Below are 22,215 nucleotides of genomic sequence, written 5' to 3'. Positions count from 1 at the left end.
ATATTCTCTGATTGCTCCAGTCGAACAACTTGGTCATCTCTACATAAGTAATCATGGGCCTCCTGCTGACATTCATCACCTTTGTCAGCTGTGTGAGTATAACCCCATATACTCCCTTACTCTGTCTATTGAGTGCTTTGTTTTACCTCGCTGCCGTCTACCTGTGTGTCGTCAGGTGTTTATATACCTGTCTGTCGCCAGGCATGTACCTACCTGTGTATCACCAGGCGTTAATCTACATGTGTGTCGTCAGGTGTACTTACCTGTCTGTGGCCAGGCTATTATCTACCTGTGTGTCATCCGGTGTGTATCTTACTGTCTGTCATCAAATGTGTATCTATCTGTGTGTCATCAGGCGTTAATCTACCTGAGTATCGTCAGGTGTGTTGTGATCGAACATCCAGAAATTGAAATCCATATAACTTTGCCAGAAGGAACCAACCTGCTATCTAACATCATCTTATTTTTTTTAATAGGCCGCTGTCTCTCGTCAACAGCGTACCACCACAAGGACAGAGTATTGGATGTCATGTGTGCATACTTCATTACACTCAGTTCAAGATGAAAAAGCAAATATTTCCCATAGACTTCTGTGGCAATGTTGCTTGTCTTGAAACTTTGAGTTTAACCTCAACGTGTAGAAAGGTTTTCTAGTGTCGCAGAAATTTCGCGCAAGTTGTCATTTTTAAACGGACCATATTTATCTTAAAGGGGGTAGGGTGATGGGTGGTGGGTGGTGGGTGGTGTTCATATCCAATGTCATATTTTAACCAGTCATACAATCACAGCTGGGCACATATTCTCGGAAGGTTCGTAGGCAAAGAATTCATAACTTGTGTTAAGGATGGGCTTAGGTAGGTCTTAGGACTACGTTCGTTTCGAAAATCATACCTAGATTTAACAACGTAGCAAAGAGACGTGACTGTTCGTGAAACTCGCAAAAAATTCCCTTTAAAAAATCAATCTAATGACTTTTCATCACGAGATGACCTTCGCAAGTTCAGAGACCAGATTGTCCTTTTTCCTGCTCATTTAATGTGAATGTTTTAAGCTCAATGAACCACTTCCATGTAATGTCAATGAACCACTTCCATGTTTATCTTATCTTTTGGCGACGTTTCCCTTAATAATTGACGTCTATCATAATCTCTCGATCAGTTTTTAAATTTTCCCAAAATATCTTTGAAAGTTGCTTCACCAATATTTCTTAGAAATATATACCAATATTGCTGCATGTAATGAAAACTGGAGTCTTGCATATCGTGATTTCATTGGGAAAATCCAATCTTCTTTTTCAAGCGTTTACTATGTGTTAATAAATATGTTTCTTACAATGCTGTACTTGGTGAAATTGGTAGAATCTAATTATATCACAGGAGGTGTATCAAATATCGTGATTTCATTGTGAAAATCCAATCTTCTTTTTCAAGCGTTTACTATGTGTTAATAAATATGTTTCTTACAATGCTGTACTTGGTGAAATTGGTAGAATCTAATTATATCACAGGAGGTGTATCAAATATTAGTGCAGAATATTACACATAGACGATCATCGACATCCCAGACCATGTCATGAAATGCTCAAGCAGCAAGATGATAGTGGCAGTTATAAATGAGTCATGCATGTGCGTCCACTACTGTTCTGACTGGATTTATTTATGTTTGGATTACTCAGAATGAGGGAATATTGCAAGTTTTATGTGAATTTGGACAAACACCATCATCTTTTCTCAAATACTATGTGTAGGATAAAGCACGACTAAGAGCTTATGGTTGAGAAAGTACGACCCGACGGTCGAGGGCTTACATTTCTAACCATAACCGAGGGCGAGTGTTTTATTATACACAAACACCGTTAAAGATGGATAAATAGACGATCATGTAATGAAGTTCCATGAGAGTAACTGAAGCGCTAGTAAAATCAAGGTAAAGACAGATGGCCTAACTATAGCCCTGGGGTCTTACTTACAAAAAATGTAAAAACCTGAGAGCAGAAGAAAACCACAAATGCGATTATGCCTGGAAGAGACGCCATGTCAAACATACAGTGAGAAGCAGCCTCCAGGTTTACACGGAGCAATCAAGCCCTGGAACCCGAACACTACATACTGAAACTATGTCATAGCAAAGGACTCATACGTATTATATTCAATTTTCGCTGTTTGAGCCATAATCTGAATGTCTACTAACGTTATAATGATAATATTTGCAACAATACACTCCTATTTGACATATGGGGTTTTAATATTATTCAAGATGAATTTCATTTTCTACTTGAGATTCCGTTTTATTCTTTACTTAGAAAACTAAATGTACCTAGTCATTACAAAACGTTTCCGTCAAGATTATCATTTATACAACTTTATGCAACAACATATGTACATCTATAGAAGTCTATTGCAATTTTTCAAAGGGGTAACTTGCCTGTATGAAAATGTACAAATTGCATTGTCTTATCTGTCCATCCGCACAGTATTGTTTTTACATGTTTGTTCTCTTGACCATGTGGTCTCACATACTGAAATAAACTCCTTCTTCTTTGGCTCGTTGGAAATATATCTTCTTTTCACAGAAATTATTATACTGTCCGTGCAGTAAAAGGTGGTTAATTAGCAGAAGAGAAATTATTTCAAGATAACCTTCCGTGTTGCCTCTAATGTAACAAGCTCCAAAACATGTACTTTCATGATCAATCTCTATTTGTATTTTCATTTTATTCACAGGTTCTGCAACCCAGGTAAGAAGCAGCAGGGAGACATATATAGTCAGAATAAACCAGGACAAAACCGTTTCCACAATCTTAAGAACCCTCTGTAGAATGCAGTGTTCATTGTCATGAGCATGTCCACCACTGGCCTAAGAGTTTGCTCGTATACCGATCTAGGTTCGATCTCTCCACATGGATACAGTGTGTGAAGCCCATGTCTAGTTTACCCCCTGTGATATTGCGGGGATGTTGCTAAAGAGGCGTAAAACAATACTCACTCATTACGTTCTTATTTTCCAGCATGCAGGCATACGCCACTAGAGGTGGCCTTTATTATCGACGGTTCGTCAAGCATATATGCCCTTGACCTTTACAAGTGGGTTAAACTTCATACAGGATTTTGTCGCACTTTTGAATATTCAACCCGATCAGGCATGAGTAGCTGCTGTGACGTATTCTACAGCTGTATCTACACGGGATGCTTTTGGGTTCACCAACCACACCAACCTCTCAAGCCTACAGCAAAGAATCTTGGCGATTCGGCAACCAACTGGTGACCCGAACACTCACAAGGCGATCAAGTACGTGAGAGACACCTTCTTCCCTGAAGCCCGCCTTGGGGTTAAGAAAGTGTGCATCGTGCTTACTGATGGGGACTCCCGTTTTCCTGATAAGACACGTGAACAAGCAAAGCTTACCAGCTCGGACGGGGTGGAAATGATTGCGATAGGGATCGGCCCTAGCGTGTCCCGTCAGGAACTGAGAAGTATTGCAGGCGTCGACAGCAACGTTTTTACCGTCTCCAACTACAACGCCCTGGACACCATCAAAGAACAGGTGGCCAATGAGACATGGCAGGGTACGTTAATTTGAAGTTTGTTGAAGTTTCCTCCTTAAAGAACAAGTCATCTTTTGTCAAGTTGATAAATGCTTAAACTGGTTTCCATTATATCACACCAACAGCATTTCTCTGATTAATACCATCAGCCCTCATGGAAGATACCAAATGATTTATTCAAAAATAAATACTTAGAAGACAATTTCTTTTTAAAAAAAGTTCGAATGAATTAATGCAACGACTGTATTATACCAAAAACTATTTCAAGAGAGCCCCTTAACCGCTGTTTGCGATTATCCTACGCACAACTTGTGATTAAAAACAGTTCGTCAAACACCGCAACGCCGCGTGCGACAGATTCCGATATTCGGAGCAATTGTTTACATTCAATTATCGATTTCAGGCAAGTCGTGAAGTATAATATGTCTCTTATTGCACCAATAAGAGGTTCAAGTGAGTGCATATGTTCCAACATATTGTCGAAAATGTGTGACATTGTGTCTTTAAGTTTCTTCATTAAAGGACAATTCAACTTCGCTCACGCTATTATCTGCTCAAACTGGACTCCATTTACTTATCAAGTCAACCACAAAAACATTTTACGTAGGTTTAAGAGCGCAAAAGAGCCTATGGCTTCCAAGCGTATGTCCGTCTTTGTTTAATGATGGCCTATTTTCTTTTGCAGTTGTTCCGACAGTTGAGGGTAGGTGAAAGTTTGACCAATGGAAAAAATTGCTGTCATACAAAAACTTCATAAAATGACACGCACGGCTCATAATCCCACAGAATGTAATTCCAAGTATCTTTGACTTACGTTTAATCCGACCATTCAATCATATTTTATTCACTAAAGGTGAACGAAATTTTGAACGAGTTTTGTACACCGTCTCCCAGATATTTGCACAATCGAATTTCTTACCATACATAGACATACCAATAAACGAAAAAGAAATACAAGCTAACAGTGAGAACGATGTAGTTTGGATACATTTATTTGTATTACTCATGTAGACCCAAATATGTCTGAATATATTGTGCTGTTGCTGATAAATCTATACCTCCATTTCATATTAAAGAATGAGATCAGTTGTCCCATTTTACTTTTAGCAATTCATATTCAAGCGAAAATTAATTATATGTATTTATACATTACTAAAATACAAAATTCAGTCAAATCACCACACTTGCTCACGTATTGTGATCATTTCCAAGTGAATGTTTGAAATGAAGTACTACTTAAGAGCTCTTGAGTGAACGCAATGTAGAAAAGGGTGAATGTATTGTCTTATAATTAGTCATTGTGAGAGAAACACTAGGAATGCTATTGGTTCTTGATAGTCAGACGTTCGTCATGAATGGGGCGGGAGTGTTTGCATTGGAAGTTGAGAAGATCCGGGTTAGAATAGGTTTTTAGCAACGTATACGTGTCGTAAGAGGCGACTAACGGGATAGGGTGGTCTAGCTGGCCGACTTGGTTGACACATGCCATTATGTTCTAACTGCGAGGATGGATGCTCATGATGTTGATCACTGAAATGTCTGGTCGAGACTTAATTATGTACAGACCGCCATATAGCTGGAACATTGCAAGGAGGTTTTATTAAACAAACAAATTGGAATTGCATGCCTATATTAAGGGACAATATATGCGTTGACCCTGTCCTTCATTTTTTCATTCACAGTGTGCCGTGACAGGCCAATTGACATATCGGTCGTCTTAGACGCTTCGAGCAGTATTGGGAATGAACGTGTCTTCAACCTTAGTCTCGTCTTCCTCAAGAATTTTGTCGACTATTTCAACGTATCTCCACAACAGGCGCGTTTCTTCCTCATCACATATGCACAGGGCACCTACAACAACACTGCCTTCTACTTCAACACCTACAACAACAAACAGGACGTCCCTACTGCCATATCTGCCGTCCCCTTTGCTGCTGGACCCTAAACAGAAACATGTCTTGGAATCGCGTTCATGCGAGTGGAACAAATGCTGCCTAACCGTCGGCCCAATGCTACACATATTGCCATTGTACTCACCGACGGTAACTCACAGGAACCACAGAGAACCAGTACAGAAGCAACGCTGGCTCGAGCCGATGGCATCACCATCTTCGCTGTTGGTGTGGGAGTACAAATCAGGTCATCAGAACTTAGGAACATAGCTGGAGTCTCGGACAATGTATTTAGAGCTACAGCGCCTTGCAGAATATCCATGATGGTCTTGATAACAAGATCTGCTCTCTGGGTAAGTTCCGTGTAAACTCTGAAAAACGTGCACTTAAAATGATTAGAGGATATTCGCAACAGGTTCTAATTTCAAAAAACTGCATGGATCTTAGTTTCTGATAATAGTTTTAAGATGACTGTGACCACTTCACAACTTGTGGAGAAGACAATAGATGTTACAACCGCTAGCAATCCTGAATGACAATAGGGATAGAATCGGAACTTTCCAGGGTACACTCTTTAGGCCACGCTTCATTAATCAATCACGAGGCTTACTGTGTATGAGTCATATTTGCGATTGCAAGAATTCCAACTCCTCTTGCAGCGCCTCGCCAAGTTTAGACACATATCTCCCTTTTCTATCCGAGACGATGGCAGGGCCTGGGCCCATTGTTGGTCAGGTATTCTTTGCATTTTGAAGCTGGAGGAGATTGCCTTGGCAACATGCAAACAGGACAACAAGGATGTCAGTATGTTGTCCTGAAAGTACTGACCAGCGAACATTCCTTTTATATACAATGTTAAGTGGGATTCGCTCTATCATAGTTTTGCCATCCAACATAACTTGAGGCTTTGGATATACATGTATGTCACATTTGTAGGTCCTTTGTGGTCATATTCCACTGTATTTCATGTGTGTATAATTCACTAGTTTAATGATGTTCATATCGCGCGATCTGTTGCTTGGAGATGCTAATGCCTTCGTTTCAGTTTTGACTATGTGTTAACACGATTTGTCATTGCCCTTTCAGTCGACAGTTCCGATTGTCCAGTTTAATTAGATAACATGATATCGGGCCGTCCTTGAGGAAGAAGGGGGGTATCTCTTTGTGTTTACGTCAGTGGTCAATAAAATCCACGTGCATGCTGTTAAATTGTCTGTCAGGTTGAAGGCACTTGATGCATTTATTTAGCTATCGTGGCTTTCAAGCACCTATTCATATGATACTAGTTTCAGACAACGTGGCTTCAAGCACCCAAACACTGATGCTACTTCAGCCCACCAATGTTTTCAGTCACCCATACGTATGGTGCGTATGAAAATTGCTGACACGTCGGAAACCACCATGCACCCTTTGCGTATAAATAGTTTCATCCACATTGACTTTAAAACACCCAAACATGTGGTGCTAGTCTCAGACACTGTGGCTTTGAAGCAATCGAACTAGTACTGCTGAAATCAGCACACGGTGACTTTCAAGCACTCAAACACATGATGCTAGTTTCAGCTACTGTGGCTTTCAAGCACCATCCAAACATGTTATACTACCATAAACCAACATACCATTCAGACACCCTAACAAGTGATGCTGATTGCCGTCAAAGGTGGCTTTCAAACACCATCAAACACGTGATGCTAGTTTCAGCTACCGTGGCTTTCAAGCGGCCAAACAGGTGATGCTTCTTTCAGGCACTATGACTTTCAAGCACCGAAACATGTGATGCTAGTTTCAGTTATTGTGGGTTTTAAGGTGCCAGCCAAGTAAGTGATACTACCTTCAGCCAAAATGACTTTCGGACACCCTAACATGTGATGCCGCTTTCAGCCACAGTGTCTTCTAAATTCCCAAACATGTGGAGCAAGTTTTACCGAAACTGACAATGCGACGTTAAAAACTATACACCTGTACTGCCCTTGTGGACGACACGCGATGCTAGTTTCAGACAACGTGCAAGCTCCTAAGCACTGGAGGCTAGATTCAGTCACCGTGGCTTTTAAGCTAATGAACACGTGAGGCTACTTTCAGACACTGTGGTTTTCAAGCTATTGAACATGTGAGGCTACTTTCAGACACCGTGGCTTTTAAGCTAATGAGTGTGTGGGACTACTTTTGGACACCTGGCTTAGAAGCACACAAAAACGCGATGATAGTTTCAGACATATGGCTCCGAAACACACAAACACGTGATGCTACTTTTAGACAGGGTAGCTTTTGAAGTTTCATCCAAACGCGTGATGCTACGCGAATGAGATGTACAGAGATCAAATAGAAGTGGTATGTTTATGCAATAAATTGGTATGCACGGCTTGTTTAGATAAATATTGATTAGAATCCACTTATGAAACATAGATCTGTCTTTACTTCTATCCCAGTGGCCTCCTATGCGCACTACATATTTGGCTTGTAAATTACATTCTATCATTCCCCTGATGAAGGGGCAGGGAGTAGCCCAGAAACGTCGCGCTGGGTAAAGAAGTTGTAAATCCATACTATACGTCGTTATGCTGCCTTCCAATTCTTAAATGGTCACCACGCTATGGATTCTCAGAACGTGGCTAGCTATTCTCGAAACGTTCGTAGCCCTACGAACTTCTTAAGCCCATTCTTAACACACTGACTACGATCAAAGTTAAGAATTCTTAGGGCTACGAACGTTTCGAGAATAATGGAGTAGGTTTCTTATCAGTCTTATCTGGACTTTGTGTGCGCGGTTTTACTTGTAGGCTATATAACTATATGATTAATGTTGTGCTTGGCATTGTTTGTTTATTCTACTCTCTGGAATTGTTTTTTGTCTACTCTCACCGCAGAAATGACTCACTCGTATCCGACCTACTCAAAGGTTATTTGATTTGTAATAGGCACTGACTAATTGCATAATTCATTGCACTTGTTACAGAATTAAAACGTTCGTTTTTAACATCTGTGACCAATGACAGATTATTACTTTCCTGTCATCTTAGTACTGTATCACAATTAAACGTTTTTATGGAAATGGTTCTCCAAATTACAGTGGTCTCCTATGGTTTAAGTATGAAATCCTGTTTGATCGGCGATTATGGCTTATTATCCCACGTAATCTAATATTCACACAGGGTATAAATGTTCAACCCATTTACAAGCTGACCAGCAGAATTGTTGCAACATCGAAAGCAGCTATGGACATTGACAAGTGTGCATCCATCATCGTCATTCTCAGCTTAGTAAGTCTACATTTCTTCTTATATCAGCCAGTGGTTGGCACTGGGAAACCTCGAAACCCGTGTTCGGTGTCTCACTGGGGTGTAATTCAATCAATCTTTATTTGCTACTTAAAAGGCTTTAAATGCTTTTAGTACATTTAAATAAACAGTATTTACAACTGAGCAGCTGAAAAGAATATTCAAATATTTACACATCACACATTTTGACAGGTTGACAGGTTCTGTAATTCAAACGTGTCTCAATTTGTTAATAATATAGTCATTTCTGTTTCATTTGGGTGTAGGATGTTTAATATTTCTTTCCAGATAATGCAGCATTAATGTTACAAATATTGCAAATTCTATGATCACAAGGGATGTTAATATAACGCCCCGTTTCAACAAACAACTCATGCGGTGAACAACGAAAAGGTGAAAAGCTACGCGGAATTTCTTACAGTGACTTTTCATAAAGATTCTTGGCATGGTTCATACTGCCAATGTGTACAATACAGACATGTACAGGATCGACAGATTGATTGTTTTTTGATTGATGTCTTTCATTCTTTTGGTCAGTAACACAATAAAAGCGTTTTCCTGTTGACTATACCAAACATAACCGAATACCGTTTTGAATAATTGTTAACCTGCAGCGCGATAGGCAGTACTAATACAAGCAACTACACCTGCACACAAACACGAGCGCGAAGGCACGCAAACACATGCACCCGTAGGCACAGGGGCGACTGGGTAGTCTACTGGTTTAAGTGTCCGCTCTTCAGTCTTAGGGTCCAGGTTCAATTCCTCAGATGGGTGAAATGCTTAAAGGCCATTCCTGGTGTTCTACGTCTGATAATGTTGCTGTTTTACTGTTCCCAACGGCGTAAATATATATTTGCTCACACGCATTCATGTCGCAGTATTATACTCAGTCAGTATCTCTCTCTCACTCATTATTTCTGAAATTTTGCGTAAATTGATTAAGTGTGATTTTGTGGTTTAAGGGGTTTAAACTCCCACTCTCACACAACTGGATCCAGACCATAGGGTACTTGACGTTACTGGCATGTAGCAGTCATTCAAACTCACATACTGCTCTTACGAGAGGCAACGCAGCCACGTCGTATGAAAAGCCGAAACCAGCTCTGCGTTCCCTCGTAGCGTAGCGCTGAAATCTCAAATGACGTTTCTAGACCTGTCTGACCACATGCATGCTCGTGAGTTTCGCTACATCTGAGACCAGCATCATTTCCTGTTTATTCTGCCTCAACTGATACGGAGTAATATAGCAACCTTGTTCAACGCCCACTCTTCAAAACTTCAAAGGGACTAGCTTACTACTTCTCTTTTCCCCAGATTGCTGGCTGCTATACTCATCCGACGATTTCGGATACACTTGGGTGAGTGTAAACAAACTTTTAGCTTTGAAGAGCACATCGTTAGTAAGATTATTCCAATGCTTAACACTTTCATGATGATGATAGTGCTGCTGATGATTGTTGATGATCACTGCTAAAAGGACTATATTAGTGGTATGATATTACACATAACTGCAAACCCAGTAATTGAGGGACCTGTTTATCACCCGGAAGTTGTTGACCCATTAGGAGCTTGCTGTGAATATGTCGTGGTAGATTAGTTAATAAGCTGGTTCAATGCTTGCTGGTCACGCCAAAGACTCGGACACTACGGTTCTGAGTTTGAAAGAAACAATTGATTCGATGTTGATTACTAGAACTAAATTTTGCATTCTCTCTTTCAGAAGCTGCAAAGATGGTAACGTATGGTTTGAAAATTTTCCTAAAGATTTCTCTGTTCAATGTACAACACAAATTAAGCGGAAACGTGTTGACAAACACCTTTGTGTCGAAGTTTTACGCCGATTTTAATAATCCAGTGTACACCATCATGGGTATCGATCTGCGCGATTGCGATACGATTACATACGTGTCAACCAGTTCAGTGAGTCTGACCACCCCATCCCTTTTGTGGCCTCTTACGTCAAACATGATTTGCCGAAGATCAGGTCTAATCCAGATGTTCACGGATGGCCTGTGTTTTAATCTGGTGTCAACAGCGGCGCGGCATTAAACAATGCTACGGTGTCAGAAAAGTCCCTGTGTCGCGGTACCTAAACAAGTCTCCTTATCTCTCTAAGAATTGTATTTCAACTAGTCCTGATTGAAATCCTTTCGGCCATCCAGGTTAGAATGAGTAATGTCAACCTATGCTGATCGCGAGATGCGATTGTAGGAAACGTTCTATTTGAGCATGGAGTGTTTCTTATGCTATGAATCACAGGGATATCTGGTCCTAGTAGTGTTATTGACAGTTAGCCGTCATATGGCATATATTCCTGAGGACTGTGTTAGACAAACACAAATATGCAGTTAGTAATCATTGTTATATCGAAATTCTTCGATTTATCTAAAGTAAAATACTGACTACATACGGAATTTAACACCCTGGATCCGGCCTACTAACTACAGAAAAGCATCTCGAGACATCAATGTTCGCCAGAGAGGTATTAGGCTGTAATCCTTTTCGCATTTGACTTTTTATGCAAATTGTACCCTTTTAGGGTTGGGGCGGTTTTGTTACGTTTTTGTCTGGCTGCTTGCTTAGGCTTTTGTTTTTGTTGTTGCTGTTGTTTGTTGTTTTCATGTATGCCTGCAACATCTTGAGATAACATTTCAGCTTGCAAACAGAAGCCATTGGACGTGGCTTTTGTAATCGACTCTTCATCCAGTATATGGCCTGAGAACTTTACTCTTGGGATGTGGTTCGTAGAGGACTTTATGGACATTTTCGAAGTGGGTCCCCTCACCGTGAGGGCCTCCGTGGTAACGTTCGGCGACGGTGTATACGAAGAGGACGCCTTTGGTTTCAGCAGCTACACCGACCAGAGGTCCTTGAAAAGGGCAATCTCGAGTATCCCCTTCAAGGGCGGGCAAGCCACGGACACAGGAGCTGGCATCCAGTTCATGAGAGACAGATTCCTCCCTCACGCCCGCAAAGGGGTGAGGACTGTGTGTATTGTGTTGACCGACGGCAACTCCCAGAGACCGGAATTGACGGAGCATCAAGCCCGCATCACCCGTGAGGCCGGCGTGGAGATGTTCGCTGTCGGCATCGGCCGTAACGTGTCAGAGGAGGAACTGAGGAACATCGCCGGCGTGGACGACCACGTCTTCACCGTCACTAGTTACAACCTTCTGGGCACCATCAGATCAAGACTCGCTTTTGAGTCATGTGGAGGTAAGAAAATCCTCCCCATTCTGACACGCATTCGTCAAAACTCGCTCCTTTCCGTAATCACTCGGCTTGTTCCGGAATAACACGAGTGGCCCCGAATGCCTGTCGTAAAGAAACTGCTGATATCTTTTTTGTGGACAATAAAATAAGAAGTTGAAAAGAAATATACGATCATGATGGTTAAACTGGAGCAAAAGAGAAATTGCTATTTGATGTTGATGTATTTCTAGTTTTCAAGTATATCCATTCTTTAGTAAAACCCATGCGTAATGGGGTTGTACGAGCGTTTACACTACACCAGTGCCAAGAAATCTGACATTTACGTCAGTTTACTAAAATATTCTAAGCACAACGACTTCATTGCTAACGAGCAACTAAATACTGAATATATACTGAACCGAAAAAGAAACACAATTTTCGAAAAAGTGAAATCTCATAAAAGTAAGTGTTCATGTTTATGTCTTCTATTTAAAAACTTGACAAAACGTCAGAGGTTGGTTTCTTTTGCTGTTCAGTATAGAACATAATACGACAGGGGTGTGCACGGGTTGGGCAGCAGTCATATGAGTAAAGGCTATCAAATACGACGGTAATGCGAAATATATTTTCACAGAGCTGATCTCACTAGTCCAATCTTCCAATTATTTCAGAGGAACCTGTTCCAAGAGTTGGTGAGTACCATGTATAGATCTTAACACTAAAATAGAAATTGTTGAATTTGTCCCGAGCATATACGTCAGGAGAGAATGGTTCAGGCTGTGCAGAGTGATTGAAATCAGTGAACAATGTACATGGTTGTAACTCATTGCACATGAATACTTACAAAATATCTGAAATCATATAGTAATTTATGGACATTGCCTGGAATCTGGGTCACAGGTGTCCCATCTGACCAAGGCGCCGCAATTAGCTGTTCAGCCCCCTCAGACATACTGTTGACCCGCTGATCGTAGATTTTTTAATCCCGGGTCGTCAGTATTATGCTTCCATGTTTGTCAGCGACATAACTGTGGCTGTGGGTGAAAGAAAACTGGTAAATATATTAGGGAGTGAGTTTAGTTTTACGCTGCTTTTAGCAATGTTGCAATAGAAAGTATACCAGAAATTGGCTTCATACATTGTACTCATGTGGGGAATCGAACCCGGATCTGTGACGTGACGAGCGAACGCATTAACCACTAGGCTATCCCCCACCCCTTTCAAAAATATCAGACTTGCTTCTTTGGGTTCCTCTAGCGCGTAGCTGACAGCTCGTAATCATAACACTTGTTCTGTTAACCGTACGTATTCAAACACTGCTGTGTCGAAGTTTGATTAATCGAAATTACTGTTGTTTAGAAATACACTTTTTGAAGTAAACGTCTTGAGGTAAAAGACCCTAGGTATGCTTTCTTCATTGGTCATGTCTTGCTTGTGTCGAACTCGAATAACTGGAAGTATCTACCTTCAACACCGATGTTTAACTGTCTTATTATTGATAAGCGTGCATTTGCAGTGTGTCGTGACAGTCCCATCGACGTCAGCCTTGTCATAGACGCTTCTTCCAGCATCGGCCCCACCAACTTCACCATCGGATTGGACTTCGTCGAGAACTTTGTCAAGAGCTTCGACATCTCCCCACACCGCGCCAGATTTTCAGTCATCACCTACGGTCGAGGCACCTACAACAACACGGCTTTCGACTTCGATGACTACAGCGACGAAGTGAGCGTCGTGAAAGCCATTGCCGGCATACCCTACACCGCTGGCAACCACACGGACACAGGTCTCGGCATTGAGTACATGCGAGACAGACAGATGCTGCCCAAACAACGCGCCCATGCTGCTCACATCGCCATCGTGATGACCGACGGCCAGTCTCAGGACTGGGAGAAGACTCAGAAGGAAGCGGCCAAGGCTCGAGACGTCGGTATCAACATGTTCGCCATCGGTGTCGGCTTCAACCTCTCAGAACAGGAGCTGCTGGACATCGCAGGACGACAGGAGCAGGTGTTCACTGTGGCGGACTACCGAGCTTTGGAAACTATTCATAATGAGCTGGACGTCAAGACGTGCAACATAGGTAAGTCCTTCACTGATTGCTCGACACATGCACGGGGTAATGCAGACTAACTTTATTTATTTCCAGAATCTCACCCACGTTGCTATACAAACCCTGTTCAGAAACCTGTATAAGAATAAAGAAACATTTTCCTTTCCCTTATTCGTTTCCATGGATATGTATTACTGATATTAACAAATAAACCTATTAAAACTGTAAAGGAGACGCAGTGAGTTGCGAGATTCGATTATATTTGGTCTCTGTATATAATTTTGGTTGTAACAAATAAACCCATTTGACTTGGAAATGAGCCCAGTGAGACCATCTGGACGTTCAAAACGTGTATAAATCTATACCTGCTTCATTTATGGCTTTTGCATTGCAGGGAGGGCTAGGCAGTAGGGGAAATAGTCTGGTTCGGGGAGTATGAAACAAAACGAGAGATAATACTTCGTGGAAGTTTCAACAGGAAACCTCGCTGTACTGGGAATTAGTGCGGGCAAAGCTGTACAAAGGATTTCGCTATTGAGGGGAAATTATCTGGGGATTTCTTTATACAGGCGACCTCGTTGCTGAACACGTCAAGACAAGGATTAAGTGAGTTTAGTTTTACGCCGCTTGTAGCAATGTCCCAGCAATATCACGGCGGAGGAATACCAGAAATGGGCTTCTCACATTGTAACCACGTGGAGTATCGAACTCGGATCTTTGACGTGACGAGCGAACGGTTTACCCACTCGAGTACCCCACCGCCCCGGGATGACAGGGAACTCATCACTGCCAGAGATTTGTACCGGGGAGATATTTAACTCAGGGAGATTTGTACAGGGTGAGCTTTCAAGTAATGTTTGGTTTAGCCCAAGGGTACTTGAAAGTGTGATCATAACTATCTATATACTCTTTTCCTTGTTTTGGGGTGTTTTTTTATATTTTATTTATATATAAAATTGGTATCCTTTCCTGTCCATTACTGTCAGCTGTTGACCACACGTTGTTGGTGTATTTCAGTTCTGCGGCAGTTCGGCCAGGGAGCCCTAGTGGATGCATGAAACCGAATACAAAAGGTTTTCAACCACAACCATCTCTGAAATACTGTAAAAAGGCGCAGCGAAATAAATGTTTGCATTACAAGGCTTTTGTTGAATTACTGAAGTCAGCAGCTGCTTTTCTTTAAAATATAATATGACACAAGAATATGAATCATATCTAGGCGTCCTTGGTTTAATTCAGTGACCTCACACTAACATTCACGCTGTGAATATGTCAAGTTCAACACGTTTGTGGGTCAGTGGCATATCACCACCTCTTGCCGTTATAATATACGCATCCTGTTGATCACTGGATCATCTGCTTCCAGCCTATCACAATGAGGGGCACCATGATAAGCAAATGCGACAAGTGTCCCAACTTTCCCTGCTATTGGAGAGGATAAGCATCGTAATTTGCTGTTAACAAGGCCTCCTGGCCAAATTATTAACATGAGAATCATTTTGTTGAATCACGCATGCGCCTTGATTCTTAAAGAGAATGAGATGGGTTTTACGTCACCGTGGCTTTTCCAGAAACACCAATTTCCAGACAGCAGAAATGTACTTCACAGACTGTAGACATTTGACATGACGACCCTCCTCCCTTATCATTACGAGGGGATATCAAAAGGTTTTGAGCCTTGCATATTTATACGTGACAAATAGTCATGGCAGGGCACCTAACGTATATTATTCCCGGTACATATTCCCGGTAGGATCACATAGCTGGATGCATCTCTTCAATGGCAGTGCCTTGTAGAGACTATGAAAAATGGACAATGTTGAATATAGAGGAGTAATAAAGTTTCTTGTCCTGGAGGGCAACAGGACGAAGCAGGTTGAAGAGCAACTCACTGCCGTTTACAAGGAGTCTTCCCCTTCTGCTGCAACCATCAAACGTTGGGTGAAAGAGTTTCAGCGAGGAAGAGAGAGCTTAGATGATGACCCCCGTCCAGGACGACCCTCAACCAGCACCACCCAAGCAAACATTGACACTGTGCATCAACTAGTGACGGGAAATCGTCGTATCACCCTGCACGAGTTAGAAGATGCAACCGGGCTCTCATATGGATCCATTCACAGCATACTCAATGAGAATCTCCATATATCCAAGGTATGTGCAAGATGGGTCCCAAGAATGCTTTCTGATGACATGAAGCTTTCTCGGGTCAACATCAGTGGTGCGATGCTGACTCGTTACTATGCCAACCCAGAAGATTTTAGACTTTAGAAGTGTAACCTGTGGTGAAACCTCGCTCCATCATTATGACCCTGAGTGCAAGCAAGAGTCAGTGGAATGGAAACATGTCACCTCTCCGAGGACAAAGAAGTTCAAATCGACCAGGTCCCCAAAGAAGGTTATGGCAACTATTTTTTGGGACAGTAAAGGTGTTAGTCCACATCGACTACTTGCCTCATGGTACGACAATGAATGGAGAGTACAATGCTAACCTTCTGAAGCAGGTATGCCAGTCCATTAAAGAGAAGCGGCGAAGAAAGATCCAGCGAGGGATTCTTCTTCACCAGTACAATGCGCCAGTCCACATCAGTCGAGCTGCAATTGAAACTGCACGCGAGTGCGGGTACAAAATTTTACCTCACCCTCCCTATTCACCAGACCTAGCCCCTAGCGACCTCCACCTCTTTCCTCGACTGAAAAAAAAAACACACCCGGGGTCAGAAATTTCAGGATGATGATGAGCTTATCGCTGCTGTGGAGGGTTTTTAAGGGGAACAAGATGTGGAGTTCTTCAGATCAGGAATAAGCAATTTGCAAACCAGATGGGAGAAGTGTGTGAAGTTGGAAGGGGACTATGTTGAAAAATAAAGTAGTATGAATTCCAAAATCTTGCTTTTTCAGGGCGAGGCTCAAAACTTTTTGATATTCCCTCGTAAGAAGCAAAAGATACCCAACAAATTGGATATTGGAGAAGTACTGTTTATTCTGTTATTTTACAAAGTCATTTCTTTTCCAATCAAGCACAGGTACCTATTCATAAACCAAGCCTGAATACCGCACATGGCTAACCCATACTCACGCTGTTCTTATTACAGAGGGAACATGCGGTCAAATGGCTACAGGGTGGCAATTACTGTGAAGAGTTGCTTCCCTTAACCACTCCTGGAACTTGTGATCATGGGTTCTGATTTTATGAAGGAATGTCGTCATCCTATTAGAGCTCAGGGTTCCACCAAAGTAACCACACTCCAATAACTGCATTACTTCAGCCTTCAAAATTCAGCAGTATTCTGACGCCATCTGAATTCTGGCATTTTTTATCTGCAGATAAACACATTCTAAAAAGAGAACTATTTCTTGGACTTAAAGCTGAGTTTAAGGCCTATAATCACAGAGAGTTTAAAATGCAGCAAAGCCTCGGTCCAATCACATGTAACGTGGGAATTTCCACAAATATACAAGTCTGTAAGATGGCACTAAAATACAAGGCAGACCTACCCACATAAATATGTCTGCCCATGGTTTATGTACTACATCTAAGATGGTTTTCAGACAGAATGGGACAGTCATGCCTCTAGAATTACAGAATGAAAAGGGCCAAAGGCCTTGCTTCACAAAGCATTCAAAGGGACAGGGCCCTAAAATGAGCTTTGGGTCAAGATAAATATTTGAAATTACGAACCCATGGGCTGATATACGAACTTTGATCTCGCAAAAGCAAATAAGGGCTCCAGTTTCAACCGGTTTGAGTAGAGGATGTGAGGAAACCCTATGTAATATCACAAGGTCATGAACCAGTGATCAAACTATTACAGCAAAGCACATGATATGAATTAGCGTGCAATTATCTCTACGTGTAGGCTAGAAATAATTAACACAATGTCAATGGGGGCTGCAGCTATCCTAGCACTGCCGTGCTTGACAATTAATACTGAATACTTGCATTAATACTGGTAATGTTAAAAAACAAAGGTGTAATCATCAAAAAGCATCAAAGCCGATGCTACTGTTCCTGACAGATTACAAACAGATAAAAAAACAAATGAGTTTCAAATCTACTGTGAACAGAGGTACCTAATGAAATCTTAATTAATGGGAGATAGCCAGTAAATTCTAAAATAAAGGGAGGTAATTAATGAGTTGATTATTCTGACAGTCTTGACAACAAAGAAAACTACAAAATACTATGAGTGAAGTTTACCTGAATTATCATGGATAAGAAATATTGAAATGACAAAACACATCTACAGACTTCTACTATAAAATGGCTACTTCTCCTATAGGTACATGGGTACTGGACAAACCTAGACAAGGAATGCTCAGGCTAGGTAACTACAACTAGGATCCTTCTCAGTCTTTGTCAACAGGTCCTACCTAGCTACTCGCATATAACAAACTACCATATAAAACCTAAATCTACAATATATAATGACTAAATGAGTGAATGTGTCTTTGGTCCAAAGTAATAAATATGTTAACAAACCCTCACAACTGAGTCCAAAATCAGAAATAATCACCGCCATGTTTCCCTAATGCTACCAGGGTAATGCTCACTAACAGCTTTTCAGTTAAGTTTTTCTATTAATTAGCATTTACTGAACAAATAAAGTTAGGGATCATGACAACTTGGGAGATCCTTTTCAAGTTAAAAATATCTCAATCTATATGCTATCCTTAAATGAGTTGTTCAGAATACTTTTAAGCAAAGGGTCAAAAGATACAATTAATCATATGTGGATGACAGCCGCCTTATCTAAAACAAAAAAACAAACCTTAAAATGGGGCTTATCTGAACAAGTCACAGTTCTTATACTACGATGCTTCTTAATTTGAAGATTTGTCAGCCCCTACATTGGTCATGTTAGTTACTTTTCAACAGTTATTACGTGTTGAGGCTTCCAAATTCTCAGTTGAAACAATTGAAGCATTGACACAGCATATCTGATTTCTCTTTGTCAAAAATGAGGTTAAGTGTCAAGTTCCAAATGTGAATAAAAAAGACTGCACCATTATACTGATGTGAATGTTTTTATACACTCGGTTGTTTGTGACAGACATGGCACAATCAACATTGAGTAAGTAAAATTTGTTGTTGAAATCAAAATGTCTGAATTTAAGTGGAACTCACATGAAACCAAACGATTTAAAAAGAACATAACTTCAGTTTAGTTCCAGAACCTAAAGAACAGGCAGGGCTAGCTATTGATATAGATGATAGATTGTTATAATCCTTGATTAAATATATTGATCAATTAGCACTAAATATCAGAAAAGTCATTTTGAGCAAAACTGCTAAATAAATCTCAATGAAATGAGTATATTTCACATCACTGTTGACTTGTGTATGGATGAAATACTAACAAAAGCGTGACCTGAACAAAATTCTGCAGCAGCCCATGATTAAATTTCTAACTTTGTGGATTGTGTAAGCAAAACATACATGTATTTTATCACAAAAATTTATGTATGATCTTATCGAGGGCACAATTTTCATATTGATAATCATTAATAATTTTCCTTTCGATATTTCATATTATCAACAATTTCAACCAACCATATTGACAAAAACAAGATATTCCTTTAAATCATCATCAAAGACATTATGTTAAGAGTATTATGTATTACGCTGTTGACTAATCGCATTCATTCAGCATTGATCATTAAATATGCATTATTTATTAGATTAGATTAGTCTATAAATGATGCCATTTTCAATTTGATATAATGCCCTGCTTCAAGAATGGGTTAAAACAGAAAACTGAATGTCATACACATTATCTGAAACATTTTGATCACATTATCTGAAACATTTTGATCAGAGTTGAATAAAATTTTGAATAGCCTCTGCAATCTGTTGGTACTTTACAGCAGACAGGAGTGACAGGCAACCATGGTGACACAGCACCATGACGACACATTCCAAGTCTCCACCAATCAGCTAATGACGCTAGTCTTGGAAAACAAATATTCATGATAAACTAACAAACAAAAATCAGACAATATATACATAACAACAGATGATATCACAGACTGAGAGGAGTCAAGCCATTCATGACTGACAATCCACAGAACCTCCTCTTCAACACAACACTGTTAAACACCAGGGTTGAGACTACTCAACTCCCCAACCATTCAAGAGAGAAATATTGTTATTTGTTGTTGAACACCACACTCGCTATAATCCAGCTATATTACAGAGGTCTGTAAATAATCACGTCTGGATCCCACAATCCCGAGAAAAACAGCATGAGTGTTGATCGATGCACCTGGAATGTCCATGGTTGGGGAGGGAAATTTTTCAACCAGCCTGGTTGTCCGATCAGTTTTTATGATCAAAGTGTTGTGTTGATGAAAAGGTCCATACATGTACAAAACATAAATAAAAACAGGATAGATACACAAACCAGACTAGGGAACATAGGACATAACTTACAATTTCTAGCCACAGTGACTGCAGGCTGTTAAACATGCTACCACAGTGAGTGAGTGAGCTTAGTGTTACGCAGCAGTCAGCATATATTCCAGCTATATAGCAGCGGTTTGTAAATAATCGAGTCTGGACCAGATAATCCAGTGATCAAAAGCATGAGCATCGATCTGTGCCATTAGGAACAGATGACAGAGAGGTAAATACCTTACCAAGGACAAGACATACAACTCTCATGTTAAAATGCACCAATTACTTTACCAGTTTCTTAGATTGCTTGGAATAAGACGCAAGGATCAGTAAGCGTCCAGATGAGTGAGTTTAGATTCAAGTCACATTTAGTATTATTCTAGTAATACAATGGCAGGGGACACTAGAAAAGGGTTTCACACATTGTACCCATGTGGGGAATCAAAACCAGGTCTTCTGCCTGAGTAATGTCCTTCTTTTCATAAAAATGGTAATTCTAAGTTTACAAATTAACAGCCCCAATTTCTCAAAACAAACTTGAGTCTGAGTTCTGACTTGATAAACAGGCATTTCCCAGAATGAACTGAAATCGATATCACACCTTACATAGTAGACAGTTTGAGTTTAGAGGATAGATTACTTAGGTTGTTTGGACCTTTCTTTATTTTAAAATGCAGTTGAGTTAAAAATTCAGTTGTTTCAAATAGTCGAATTCACTTTGAAATTTGAGTAAAAACTTAAGTTTGTTTAGAGAAATCCAGACCTGACAAGATTTCAGTATAAGACCTTACAAGATTTAATGAGTTCAGCATCAACAATGTATGTAAACAGATACAGAATACAAAAACACATGCCAATACAGTACGATATTTAGCATGGCACTGTTAAATGACATCATTAAATACACTGAAATTTGATCAATATTTGAGTAACAGTTTATCCACTATCAAAGCATATATATTTTTGATTAACTTGAACAGGTAGTGGCAGTTATTATTCACATGTTGCTGTAAGTTTTCTCAATGTTTAAAATTCAAATTTGTTTTAAAAAGAATATTCTAAAAATCATACAAATATAACCGAGTGCACAGTCTGGCGAAAAGATGACCACTTCAGTGTCAGACCTACATCTGATTACTTGTTAGGAAAGTAGAATAATGTTTTAGTGAATTACAACATATTTGAACCTTCAGATTCTGCCCTATAATTGTGCATGGAAGGTGTACCCTATATACTGTACCATCATATATTATTTGCTGTGAAACTGACAACTATATATACAATTTAAAAACAGAGGATATTGGATTTACAAGATAAAATGCAAATAATGAAGTGAAAGAGGAAACAGATGAAGACAAGAAATAAAGGGAAATATCTATTTCATTCCTTTGCAAATATTTCATCTGTATAGGTGTATGTTACTTTATCTTTATGTGTTGGAATTGGCTAGTGGAATGCTTGCAGTATGAAATATCCCCTAATATTTGTGAATATTATATTATCAAATATTACCCAGCATCTCACCCATTACTAAGAACTATTGACTTTTTCATGAAAATAAATAATACTACTTTATGATTATTGCTACACATTTGTTCATAACACACATGCTAGAGTGATTCATGGCAAGATATTTTACTTCAATACAATAAAAGCATTTCAGCACAATATGCTACCTGTAACCTCATATCATGTTTCTCAAATATCAGTCTTTCGTTGAACTTAGAAGATGGATCCCATTCCGAAATTATACCGGTATTGGAAAAACATCAAGGCAGCCATCATCAGCACCCAAGGTAGTACACAATTATGTAATCTGAAATCCTTTGTAAAAGTCCCAATGAAATTAAGTAAAGGT

At 40.1% G+C, this 22,215-nt stretch overlaps 2 protein-coding genes and 1 pseudogene across 2 annotated transcripts; all 3 read left to right on the top strand.

The window, feature by feature from the left end:
• The first annotated feature begins 2,015 nt into the window (after window positions 1-2,015).
• LOC137274212 (collagen alpha-6(VI) chain-like) lies at window positions 2,016-6,549 on the top strand (annotated as a pseudogene).
• Window positions 6,550-11,378: 4,829 nt separating this feature from the next.
• Window positions 11,379-15,103, top strand: LOC137281615 (cartilage matrix protein-like). The gene is made up of 4 exons (XM_067812966.1): window positions 11,379-11,934; window positions 12,582-12,602; window positions 13,427-13,993; window positions 14,981-15,103. The coding sequence occupies exons 1-4, from the start codon at window positions 11,454-11,456 to the stop codon at window positions 15,019-15,021; spliced, it is 1,110 nt and encodes a 369-aa protein (XP_067669067.1). The 5' UTR covers window positions 11,379-11,453; the 3' UTR covers window positions 15,022-15,103.
• A 669-nt stretch (window positions 15,104-15,772) lies between these two features.
• On the top strand, window positions 15,773-16,231 carry LOC137274204 (protein GVQW3-like). Its single transcript, XM_067807264.1, has one exon. The coding sequence runs from the start codon at window positions 15,773-15,775 to the stop codon at window positions 16,229-16,231; it is 459 nt and encodes a 152-aa protein (XP_067663365.1).
• Window positions 16,232-22,215: the final 5,984 nt, after the last annotated feature.

Source organism: Haliotis asinina, chromosome 1 (assembly GCF_037392515.1).
Source record: "Haliotis asinina isolate JCU_RB_2024 chromosome 1, JCU_Hal_asi_v2, whole genome shotgun sequence".
Taxonomy (NCBI): Eukaryota; Metazoa; Mollusca; class Gastropoda; order Lepetellida; family Haliotidae; genus Haliotis; species Haliotis asinina.
This window is presented reverse-complemented; position numbering and strand designations above follow the sequence as displayed.

Excerpts from the sequence above, each read along its gene's own strand:
- LOC137274204 (XM_067807264.1), top strand. The coding sequence starts at position 15,773 with ATGGACAATGTTGAATATAGAGGAGTAATAAAGTTTCTTGTCCTGGAG.
- LOC137281615 (XM_067812966.1), top strand. The coding sequence starts at position 11,454 with ATGTGGTTCGTAGAGGACTTTATGGACATTTTCGAAGTGGGTCCCCTC. Across the intron at positions 11,935-12,581 it reads CGCTTTTGAGTCATGTGGAG|AGGAACCTGTTCCAAGAGTT; the intron begins GTAAGAAAATCC and ends CAATTATTTCAG. Across the intron at positions 12,603-13,426 it reads GGAACCTGTTCCAAGAGTTG|TGTGTCGTGACAGTCCCATC; the intron begins GTGAGTACCATG and ends GTGCATTTGCAG.